At 41.9% G+C, this 12,822-nt stretch overlaps 1 protein-coding gene across 1 annotated transcript in view; it reads right to left on the bottom strand.

Annotated features, from left to right (window-relative positions):
• Window positions 1-2,288: 2,288 nt before the first annotated feature.
• LOC125744618 (copine-9-like) overlaps window positions 2,289-12,822 on the bottom strand; it is a 76,672-nt gene continuing 66,138 nt past the window's right edge. Inside the window, exons 17-20 of the mRNA XM_049016620.1 lie at window positions 8,505-8,607; window positions 8,298-8,355; window positions 3,765-3,838; window positions 2,289-3,330 (exon numbers count right to left, since the gene is read on the bottom strand). Coding sequence (XP_048872577.1) covers window positions 3,154-3,330; window positions 3,765-3,838; window positions 8,298-8,355; window positions 8,505-8,607 — 412 coding nt within the window. The 3' untranslated portion in view covers window positions 2,289-3,153. The remainder of the gene's footprint in view (window positions 3,331-3,764; window positions 3,839-8,297; window positions 8,356-8,504; window positions 8,608-12,822) is intronic.

Below are 12,822 nucleotides of genomic sequence, written 5' to 3'. Positions count from 1 at the left end.
TATCAAATTTGCACTAAATAAATACTGCATATGTAAAACGCATTTTGCGCATTTACCAAGGACGAATACAGACTTCAGACATTGAAAGAGAAACATTTTAAACATGTTTGTCCTTGAACATGCACAGAGGAGAAGCAATTGATAAACAACTGATGAATATTTAAATATACATTCATGCTTCATCGGAAAATATATAAAAGGTAAACTTTTAACAACTTACTCTTCCGTTTGAAATATTTATGTTTGGTTTTTTGAGTTAGGTGAGACATTTTTACAGCATTCACATTACAGCAAATCTAGCTCTACTGTACATCTGTAATGTTAAGACAGCTCTTTATAAACACATCATATGTATACATAAAACTGTAGTCTACACTTTTTCAACAAAATCAATAATACAGACTACATAAACTTTACTTTCTACATTTTGGCAGTTCCTGTTAGCGTACAAAAAATAAAACAAAAAAACGAATCATTATTAAGTTTGTACGACTGGCATTAGCTTTGTACAATACACAATCATGTAATATGTTGCACTCATTATGTCGGTACTGAATGAAAATGGAAAGTATTGGTATCAGTATTTGCTGTTTCAAGCATGCAACTATCCAACTGTAAATGTAAAAGTTAGTCAGTAGAAGGAACAAACACTAACGTGTGTTCACGCACGCCCAAAACGCATGTGAATGACAACTGATAGTAAGGCCACATGTGCTCGCGGTGATTTTCACTGCTAAGTACAATCAGCTGCCACCTGTCGCTGAAGCGCACGAGTCGTGCCTGTCATTCACCAGGCTACCTGTTGTCACGAGTTTGACCCTTTAATCCACGAGACCTTGAATCTGCCAGGCTATGGGACTTAAGGCCACACATAAAGGTGACGCTCTGAACGAAAGCGGATGTGAGGCGGGCAGGACGGACTCTGTTACCTGTATTAACAACCATATATTTAGGTCTGCTGTGTATTTTCTGACATGTTTGTTGACAACATTTCATCAAACTGGACAGTCCCCCCATTTTTGGGTTCCTCACTTCTCCCATTAGCCTGTTATATAGGATGAAAGGCCAATAACAATAGTTAGTGAGAAGCTGTATGAAAAAATGTTAAGATGTGAAAGCACATCTGAATTAATAGCCTACTAAAAACTATGTCTACATTTTAAAAATCACTAATGTATTGCTTGTTCCCAATGCTGCAATATTTCACTAAATGATACAGTAATAAATGTAGCATCTGTCATGTGCTCTGTAAGTGGTAACAGTGTCATTGGCCTGTGACATGCATAAGGCTGTTCTATAATAAATTTCTCTCCATTAGTCTCTTAGCAGTAGATGAATAAACACAGTGGGCATTGAGAATCTTATGTAGTACCAATGTTGTGGCTCTGCTTTTTTTTGGCCACAGAACTATATATTAGAACTTCTTATATTTGTTATCAAGGTTACTTTAAAAAAAATCAGCTTTTTTGTTTTCTAGGACAGTCTCCTATTTCTACGTCTTGTTCCTTTTGGTGCTTGGTTAGACCCTGAGGCACGGGAGCGATCTTAGCACTGCCTTGTTCAGCGTCTGCTGTCCCTGACTGGTCCCTGGAATTAGGGCTCTTCGTTGTGCATTGCTGTTGCCGTGTTTTGCTATTCTGAAGGAATCCGTGCCCATGAGAGAAAAGAGGACCCACCGAATTCACCAGTACGATCTGTGTGATGAATTATTCAGAGCCAAGTGGAGGCCTGTGGCTCGCTTTCTGCGGTTGCTATTTTACGCGGTGGGGACAGGCAAATATTTGCACACCGATAAGGGATCTTCAGATATGAGAATCTGAAAGCCGTCGGATGAGGGTGTAACTGGAGGTGTAATTGTGATGATGCTTAGGGTGGGCTGCGTTAGATGGTAGACTTCCTACACCATAAGTTAAGAGATGTCTGGGGAAAACCCACACAGCTTGTGATGGCCAGAAAATGCTACAGAGAAATTTGTGAAAAAAAAAAATATATATATTTAAATGCCTGAAGACATTCGCATCTATTTTTGGTCTCTCAGACAGTTTCCATTTTTATCTTACCACATTAAAAGAGTAAAGCCTGGATTCCACGTCTCAGTACAGGTTCATTTCCATTACAACAGTCTTTTCAAATTTTTAAATTTACGTTTCTACATATGCAAAAGCCAGTCACTGTTTAAAAGTCACATCCCTGCCTCAGACAGCAAAAATTTCATGTCGGTTACGTCAAAACAAATCAGAACCAAAGAGTTCGATGCCATGGTAGTGGAACTCTTCCTCATAAATGTTTGAGAAGCAGACGATCAACCCATGAGCACGTCCTACTTCTCAAAGCGGCAGCAGGAATTATGGACAAGGCCTCGTCTTTTGCCGAAAACCTGGCATGCCGCCGTCCAAACCCCTCCACCAGCTCCATTGCTTCTTGCCCCCTATTGACACACAGTCAGACGGACTGGCGTCCGATGGCCCCCTCCCCACTGAGCACCCCAGGATGTCCTGGCATTTCACTCATGGCAGGGGATCAGTACACCTGACATTCGCTATGCTGTGTGGGCATCTACAAACAGGTAACCTCACAGTTTTCATCCTCATCCCTCAAACTCTTACATAATTTATACATAAATAGAACTTCAACTTTTTTTGACTCTCACGGCGGGCAGACAAACGAGCAGCTTATCTTTCAGGACTGTTTTCTTCTTTCAAAGTCTTACATTAAAGCACAAGACTAAATTACAGGATGAAGGACGGCATGAGTAACATCCTCAGGTGATCCGTCGGGTCTGGCTTTGCCTGGCTGTCATCTGAGAAACACGTAGCAGGAATCTTTAGCGGACTCCCTTCTTGTATGTTGAAGAAGGTGGAAATGAAGCTCTAGCTGCCTTTGACTGGCATCAGACTGCCGTGCTGCTGAGAGAGAGGCAGCCGAAACGGATGGAGATGCGGAGCCGCGGCCGCGTTTGCGATCAGTAGGGACTGGCTGTTCACGTGTCTGCCGTCTGCTTAGAACTTTGAGAAATATGCATCAAATCTTCTCCAGTCACTCTCCACTGAGACAGCATGTGTAGATGAGTGAGTGTGTGTGTGTGTGTGTGTGTGTGTGTGTGTGTGCGTGTAAAAAGGAGAAACGTTTTTGGAGGACCTGGGATGGTCGCCCTTAGATGTGCATGTGCAGTGTGGGCATGCCGTCCAGGGCGGGCCGGGGTTCGATACCCTGTGACTTCATATAGGACAGCAGCTGCTCGGGGATCTCGGCCAGCACGTCCTTGGCTAGGCGGGCCATGCTCAGTACCTGATTCCCTGCCCGGTCGATGTAGTCCCGGAAGGGCACGAACTGCAGGGCAGCAAATTGCATCAGTTATAAGTAGCTTATCATTCACTTTGAATATTAACGGGGGGGGGAGTACCAATCAAAAGCAATCCATGACATTAACCACACTGACTTATCAGTGCTCTGGGAAGAACTTCAAAGGCAGACAAGGCATCAAACTGAACCTGGCACTCATTAATCACTAAAGGGACCATTCAAGTCATTTTCTTTTACTGCATAGAAACCAGAAGCTCACTGCTTTATTATTATTGTTTTTTACCTTCCACACAAGCTTTAATCACAAATAAGTACAACATGCTGATAATGAAAGTCAACTTGTGTTTTTAGAAATAAAGAAAAGCATTTTCTTTGTTCAGTTTGACAGTATTTGGCTGTGAGGCACGCTGAAGATGACAGGGTATGAGGAGTGACAGGAAAAACTCGGGCAAGTGCCGCACCTGGACGATATCCCTCTCTGCGAAGCGCCCCCTGGAGGACACTCTCACCTCATCCCCATCCAGCTCCTCCATGGCTGCGGACGGAGAGCATTGCGTTAGCCTTGACGAGGGGCCACCTCTGCATCCACCAGCTCTGCTTTACAAAGGCAGCTTATTGTTTTGATGCTTTTTTTGATGCAGTTTAGCATTTGAGGCCAACTGTGAAACTGCAGGCACTAACGACAGGGGCCTATTGGGGAGGGGGGGGCGGGGGGGGGGGGCGCGGTGCTGCATGTCGGCAGATGGCTACGGGGGATAGAGACCGACCCGGCCGAGACGGCATCTCACACACACATCTGCTGCTGGGTGGGGGGTTAATAAGTCCCTCTTCTACAACCTACCCCTCATAACTGACTTAAAGGCGCCCATTCTGTGTCCCACAATAAATTCTACACGCTTTCTGACATGCATACTTCATTTATGGAGCGTCTTTTAACTTGGAGTTCAGTGGCCAAAATGGCCAAAATGTTCAGTGGCCAAAATGCTTTGTGTAAGTTCTATTTTAATGAGCTAAAGCACACTGAAACACATGTCACATGTTCTTCTAGGGGGTGGCCAACCCACTTTGGTTTAATGGTGGAAAAAAAGAGTCACAGAACCAGCACATGGTCTAAAAAGAGTTGCACTAAGTCTCCTAATTAGTCATGGCTGTGTTTGGAGCGTAACATGCTACAGGGATCCCGCTGTACTAATTGGGTAAATCTCATTCATCATTACTGTAATTAGTTCATTCGGTAGCACGCTCTCAAAATAACAATGAAATACTGCGCCATTCACTTTAGACCCGGTTTTTGTTGGTCACTTTCCGATGCTTCAATATAGCACCAACAAAGCACCTGACTCCGCCCCATTTTAAGACTGACACACCCACGGGCGCTCAGGTGGTCAATGTGACACCAAGTACAGTGTCATGGATGAACCCAAAAGACAAGGATGCAGCTGCATGAGGGATGGAGTGGGCACGTTGTGTGGCCACCATCTTGGTGTAGGAAGGGTGTGCCGACCATATCAAGAGGTATTAATGGTCAGTTGTTTGAATTGGTTGTTTAACAATAATGTATCTGTTATATATCAAATAATATTCCATATGGGGCGGCATGGTGGTGCAGTGGTTAGCACTGTTGCCTCACACCTCTGGGACCCAGGTTCGAGTCTCCGCCTGGGTCACATGGGTGTGGAGTTTGCATGTTCTCCCCATGTCGTTGTGGGGTTTCCTCCGGGTTCTCTGGTTTCCCCCCACAGTCCAAAAACATGCTGAAGCTAATTGGAGTTACTAAATTGCCCATAGGTGTGTGTGTGTGTGTGTGAATGGTGTGTGAGTGTGCCCTGTGATGGACTGGCCCCCCATCCTGGGTTGTTCCCTGCCTCGTGCCCATTGCTTCCGGGATAGGCTCTGGACCCCCACGACCCAGTAGGATAAGCGGTTTGGAAAATGGATGGATGGATATTCCATACAAAAAAAAATACGCACATATATCCTGAAAGAATTAAAATATTTCTTCCACTGTACATATCTAAAACTATATTTCTTATTGAGAGAAATGCCATCCTAGTGAAACAGAGCTTTCTGGGATTGGGATGGTCCCCCTACAACCCAGTCCAGGGTAACCAGTTAGAAAATGGGGCAGTGGGTACATGGATGGGTGGATGATTAGTGCAGCAAAGATAGAAAGATCTTAGCTAAGTCATCAGGTGCACAATGTGTACTTCATCCATTCTTATCATCCACAATCCAGTTGCTGGGCAATATATACTGTACTTCAACCAAGCGTCCATCCGTTTTCCATGCCTGCTTGTCCTCTTCCAGAAACAACGTGTAGAAGGCAGGGAGTAACCCAGGATGGGGCACCAACCCACGGCAGGGCACACGCTCACACAAAATTTGGTATCTCCATTTCACCTTAGCATTTTTCTGGACTGTGACGGGAAACTGGAGAACCCAGGGGAAACCCCATAACGACATGGGGGGAACATGGGGAGAATACAGTGAGAACATGGGTAGAACTTGGGGAGAACATGAAATCTCCACACGAGTAGAATCAGAACGCAAACTTGAACCTTGGTCCCAATAGTTATTACTATTTTCATTACCCTTGTGACCCTAGGTAATATAACTGCTTCAATTGACTCACGATATCTAAATCAAACATTAGGTTTTGATTAATTGATCTAAAAATGAAATTAAGTTTAAGGTTGTTTTTTTTTGCATTGTTCCTCGGGACTACTGTGCTATTATGTTGTGAGCACTAACACAATAATTAAATTCCAAAGTGCTATTCTGGGAAGAAAGTAATGATGTTGGTAATCTCTTGTGCATGGTAAACTCACACTGCAGTAACGCCCTACATCGCTTCTACAGTACATAAACAATACCTGGCAGAGTGCCATCTGGAATTGTAGAATGGTGGTTTGATTTTGAAATAACTATTTTAGAGATACAGGACAAAGAAAGACACTCCCCAGTGTAAAATCATAGTTAAAAACCGAATCGGTAAAGCTTTAGGGAGTGCCTAACTAACCCTAACCCTAACCCTAACCCTAACCCTAACCCTAACCATTAAACACATGGAGCAGGAAAAGGCACATGGCCAAGACTGTCTGATAAATTATTGAATTATTGTCCCTTTAAAAAGAATACATACAATTTATGCTTAAAATAGAGGCATAAAGGAACCCTAATCATATCAGATGGTGTAAATTCTATTGCTGATGTTCCTATAGTTAACATCTCCAAACCATGACTCCCATGACTGTGCTTGGTTGTGCCGCTTCGCGATTCTTCCTGTGGAAGGTAGCGTTTCATGTCTATCAAACAGAGCGGGGTTTCTATCTGACAATATGTCCAGCCGATAACTGTCTTCTCCATATGGCATGAATTCCAGAACTTTATTGTTAGTGACCCCTGATTTCTTCCTTGGTACGTTACCATTTATTTTTTTCCTATCGTTTCTCTCTGACAGCAAAATCATAAATATAGACCAGAATCATAAATACAAACAGCTTTATAGGGATCTTTGGGATTGCCGGTGCAACTTTACCCATGGGCCTAAATTACAGGGGGGGTGGGGGGGGGTTGTATAATCAAAACCGGGTAATACAACCCTCCGCCCCCTCCCCCCCCAACCCCTCCGCAATGTTCAAACCAAAGTTACACCTTTGACTTCACCACTTACTTTTGGAGAAGCTTTGGTAGGACATCCACACCTGAATTACTACTTTTCCACGTTTGGACAACATGGTTTTTCCATGTACTATACAGTACATGGGTAAAGTGCTGTATAACCAGAAAAGAGATTCAAGGAATATAACAAAAAATGATATTTTTGCAAGAACTATTTGGAGAAAGAATATAAAAAGTACATTAGCAGGATTATGAACAGTTTACCAACAATTCCCCTTCCTCCTGTCCAGCACATATATATATTTGTGTTTCATTTTTCTTCATTCATTTAATGCGATCGGTCACAGCATGTCTACACTTATATACTGTATGATCAACCCGGTGGGACCTCAACAAACAATTTCTATATCGGTCTCATATACTCCACATGGTTTTATTACACACTGTGTCTCCTCCACACGAGGCACTGGAAAAAAGGCCATGGCGCCCACATTAAACTCGAGAAAGTCTACTAATACACTTTGAAATTAAGAAGGAGAAGGTAAGCAATGAAAACTTAAAAAGAAAAGAGTGAATCCGCAGAACGTATGAAACAGGTGCTCATATGCCTTCAGAGTGGTGATGTTTGCACGGGCAAGGGATCTATGTTATTGTTAATGTAGCATAAACAAAACGGACAGATACGGTAATTGAAGAACAAAAGAAAACTACTACTGAAGGTTCTAGAGCACCTATGCAGGTCATTAAAGAGCATTGTGCATATTGGCAGGGATTTGCAGAAGAAATACAAGGACACACACAAGACCCACAGAAAAATACACGCAATCTTGAATTATGGCTTCTCAGCTCTATGGTCAACCTAAGCTTTATGTCTAGCATCACTCCTGGTATACAGTATAGTAGGATAATGCTACGTTATACCTATATAATATACTATGCCGTATAGTATATACATAGTATATATCATGGGTGCCCTAGATCCCTCTTACTGGGACACGTGCCCCAGTATATATGTGCTGTGCCCCACTAAAATCTCACGTCCAAGTAATGGGGGGTGGGGTGGCCTGTACTCCAGTAGAGGTTTATGTCTAGCAACACCCCTGCCAGCAACCACTACAATTCTCCATAGAGAAATGTCCCACAATGCCTAATCAAGTACAAAATTTCCCAGCAGATGATGCCTGAGTCGTGCTGCGCCGGAGTGATGCAGAGTTTGAAAGAAGAGCCTGGGACGTGCTCTCGTGTGGAAAAGCTTCAGCGCTTCGCAGTAGGTTAGTGTAATATAAAAAAAGTGTATATGCCAAATGATGGGTATTTGAAGAAGCACAATGAGAAATGAAAGTACTTCTTTTGCTTCTGGGGGAATTACTCACCATCAAATTCAGCTGGTCCCACCCCCACAATGATGATAGACATAGGTAGGCTTGCAGCCTGCGGAGAGAACGGGGTACACAACCAAAACAGCAAAGGGTACACTGAAGGATACTTTGGAACTGGATAAAAATGGCTCCGAGAGCGCAGCTCGCTTTACACATTTAAATTTCACGTCACCCCGTTCAGGAGACGGCGGTGATACTCACATTGACCACGGCTTCCTTGGTCTGCACCATGTCAGATATCACCCCGTCTGTGATCATGAGCAAGACAAAATACTGAGAGCCGTCCGTAATTTCAGCTGCCGACCTGCAATGGAGCAGCGAGCACATGCAAATGGGCACCCAAAATGGACAACATGTGGTTAGCATGTGTGTGGTCCACTGGAACTACAGTACTGTAAATTATTCACAGGTTCAGGTGCATGGAATGTCCCTCTCAAAAGCTAAGCCAAAATATTAGATTAAAAAGTGATGGATAAAATGCATGTACATAGAAACAAAGATAGATAAGCCTAAAACAGTGTCTCCATGGATGCTTATCAAATAATCTGAATTTTAAGCCTTAAAATGTCTTAAATGCAATTTTAACGGGTCTTGAAAATTGATTGGGTTATTTAGTCAACCTTAAAGTGGTATCAAGAGTTTGTTGTCTACAGTTTATCACGGTCTGAAAAAAAGGTTAAAAAAAATCACAGAACAGTTAATAAGTTTAAAATCGCATGCCAGCTGAGTACAGACTGTAAGCCGGTGAGTAGCCACAAAGGGTTATGTGTTTTTAAACTAATTGTTCCTATTACAGGTTATGTACGGCAGGGTTGCCAACTCTCACCCATTTGGTGTGACGCTCATGCTTTCAGATTCTCATGCATCCTAACCATTAACTGCAAACTGTGTAACCTGGTCAAAATTTTATCGGAGCACACCCAGCTGATGTGTGGTGATGTGGTGTGGGGGCTGACGTGGCGTCCCCCCTCATCAAGAAAATAATAGCTGAATGTTCATTTTGAACGTCGGTAAATTAATTTACTTTGCAAGGAATTCTTCATACTTTTTTGCCACTATGGATGTGAAATAAGTCTTAAATTGCAATTATAATGGTCTTAAAAAGATCTTGAAAAGTCTTAAATTGAACTTGTTGAAACCCATTTAGGGGGAGACATTCATAATGCATTACAATGGCCAGTATAAGTATTAAGGGTGCTTTGTACTGCATTACTGTATGAAAGCATCTATAGTGCATTACAGATGAGATCTTCATAAAGCATTCATAATGCATAATACACATGGCTATAATGTATTATGTTTATAAATATTTATAGGCATGTCTATGATGCTTTATCAATGCATTTTAGTATGTTATGACTGTGATCATACATTCTTATATCATGCATTCATAGAAAGCATAGAGACAAATGTTGCCAGTTTGGTTTATGGTTATGATTAGGTTTTTTTCCACATCACATCAGAGCATTATGTAATACACGTTTATTTGCCCAAAAATGTTTGCTTTGTTATCCCTATGGATCCCATATTGTGGAACATTTCCAAGTTATCAAAGCAAACGAGACTTGATTGTGCATTTTGCCCACATGTAGCCATGCAAAACACACAGGGCTTCATTAAATGTCCTCCTTGGCTTCTCTGTAGGCCAGCTGACGTTTGTTACAGTCCTGTGATGTGCTTCGCGTTCTGAAGCCAGTCTTTGGACAGCTGGCTGCTCTGCATCACTCTGCATAAAGGCCTGTCAGGAATGCACCCTATTGTGCTCTGCAGCCGTTCCCCTGATTGATTGAGTCCCTGCTGCCGAGGCGGCTGCCTTTCTGGAGCTGATATTTATCGGACCTCGATAAGGTGTTCTCTGTTCTCTCTTCTCTGTTACTGAAGCCATCTTTCTTTCACATTGTAATTTGAGTCTCAGCGCTCCTATCAATCAGCATCTTCCTGGGGTTCTGCTATCTTTCATAGCAACTTATGTGAATCTGGCTGATTTGAATGAACTGCACTAAACCCTCCATGGTTCTCCTATTGAACTATTTTTACAGCTACTGCTCCATTTCATAACATATTTCCATGATCAAATGGTTGATTTACGTCAAAATAAGAAAGCACTTTGCCCTATATGAATGGCAAATGGTTGCCGGTCAGCCTTTTAAAACCATTGGCTGATGGAAATTTACTTGGCAGATGTGTTTGATGCCATTCCAGGCGCTATGGCTGTTCCTTTGAGCTGTGCATTTTCGTCTTGGCTCCTGGTCTTTGCAGTCCACAGGGGTGTAAATTACCCATTTTTTGTCTACAGCTTGAAGACAATGAGCAAAGATGATGCCCTGGCCGTGCAGAGCGTTGGCCTGTCTGGATACTCAACTCCCTCTCTTCCTCTTTTGGATTGAGCTCCATGCCCCTGCTGTAGTGTGTGTCAATTTTGTTTGTTTGTTAGACTTTTCTCCCATGTGTGTTTTTTCTATAGCTCTCTAAAAGGAGGTGTAGGTAGCCGCCTTTCTTTAAATCAAATTTGTAAGTCGGAAAAATAATAATACAGCACATGATAATAATTATTATCCAGTAATAATAAAAGTAACTACACACAGTACTGTACCGTACCTTAAACCAACAGATGGCTAAAATCACAAATGTTTTTATGAGCGTTACAAAGCAGTGTGTGTGTGTTCATCATTACAAACTATTGCATTTAAGTTAAATTTTGAATCTAATAAACATTATGGTGGTACATTCATAAGTACAAGCTGTCCGTAAGTTGGACGTCTCAACCTGCAGACTGCCTGTGCAGAGTAGTGATCTTTGTGAAGGTTGCAGTTTCAAGTACAAAATAGGATATATATTCATTCAGCAGCATAGCCGGTGGTGCAGTAAGTATATTGGACTAGACAGATTCCCCCCTCCCCTAATTAATAATCAGTCTGCATCTTTCTACGTTTAAAGATTCCATGCATCATCATGTCAACCTAAAGGGTCTTTGCATCAAATCAAAATCCAATGTGCTTATTAAAGGGACTTGTAACAGTAATATGACCTTGGAGTATTATTCTACAACCAAGAAGGATACCGTTAAAATTGCTTATGACTTAAATCAGTTTAAGAACCAGTCAATGTCTTTAACCTTTTAAATTCAGTAATGAAACTGATTTGATCATACATGATATGGCTGAAATATCTCAAATTCCTATATAACTGGCTACAATTTCATTTAGTAGCAATCTATATTGTTTATATATATATATATATATATATATATATATACATACAGTAAATTAGCTGTTTATTTCTTGGGTAGCATAGCAAGTAAATAAATTCTTCATATGTCAGGGTCTATGGGACATGGTACTTTACCATCTTTTTAAAATGACTTCTCAGCCTCTGGGGTTCTGTACTAGGCATACCCAAATCCCAGTCCGCAGGCTGGTACCAGTACATGCCCAGTATTCTACCGGGTAAGGGGTTGTTTGGAGGGTTGTTTTTATTATTTCCAAAAATAAAATAAATTTTTTCAACTTTTTATGTCCCTCACGTGAAAAAATGTGAGCAGTTAAACTTATGAAATCCCCGATCAATCTGCCGGTACCGTGCCCGGCTGTTTTACGAGTGGGGAATACCTACTCTGTGCCCCCGGACTGCACTTTAATGTGGAATACACATGAATGTTTTTTTCTGCTTGGGGGAAACTTTAGTCATGAGTAGTATTGCACAATTATAAACTGTAATGTGGTTGTTTTGAATAGAGTTCATTTAAAATCCTGGGTGCAAAGTACCAAACTTTATATATGCTAAGGAATTAGGCTCAGTGCTAAGGTGTAATTGGATATTTAATTATAATTGGTGTTCTGCAACCAGGAACCACACACACAGCAGGTGATCTGTGTTGCCTTGCTTTCAACAGCACACAAATCCAAAACACCAGTGAGAGCAGAGAATGGAGCCAGACAGTGGGAGAAATAAGCCAGCTGAATCACCCTGAAGTCTGAGCAGTGATGTACAAACACTTGATTGCGGTGTACTGCTTATCTTGCTAGCTCCCATTAGTATTGTGGGCAGACCAGCCAGGTACAGCCCTCCAGCAGCAGTAACTGTCGAATGTCACAGAGGTGACATGCTCTAATAAAGCCCAGGTAACTTAATGATGCCAGAATCTCTAGCTCCGTAGGCATATACATGCACCAGCAACAAATAACAAGAGTGGATAAATCCATGCATTGGCTTTTCAGCAAGGTTAAGAAACGGGGCCAGCTGTCAGGTGAGCACTGTAACAGAAATACTCTGTCTGTTCATCATAACCCAAATGGTAAACATTTGTAGACATCTATAACAAGGCTCCATGCTACATACCTCATTAAATGTTTGAGTGTTATTTTCTACTGCATGTATGGAGGCTATTCATGTCAATTATTTTCATTACAGCAAACTCAAAAGCTGAATATTAAAAAGGTTCAGAGAGAAATAAAGTTGACAGGGAAGAAGGTGAAGAAGGTCTTCCCTGAATAATTGGAATAATGGACTTTTTTTATTG

The sequence above is a fragment of the Brienomyrus brachyistius genome, chromosome 6, assembly GCF_023856365.1.
Source record: "Brienomyrus brachyistius isolate T26 chromosome 6, BBRACH_0.4, whole genome shotgun sequence".
NCBI lineage: Eukaryota > Metazoa > Chordata > Actinopteri > Osteoglossiformes > Mormyridae > Brienomyrus > Brienomyrus brachyistius.
Note: the sequence above shows the minus strand (reverse complement) of the source record. Positions and strands in the feature narration are given on the sequence as shown.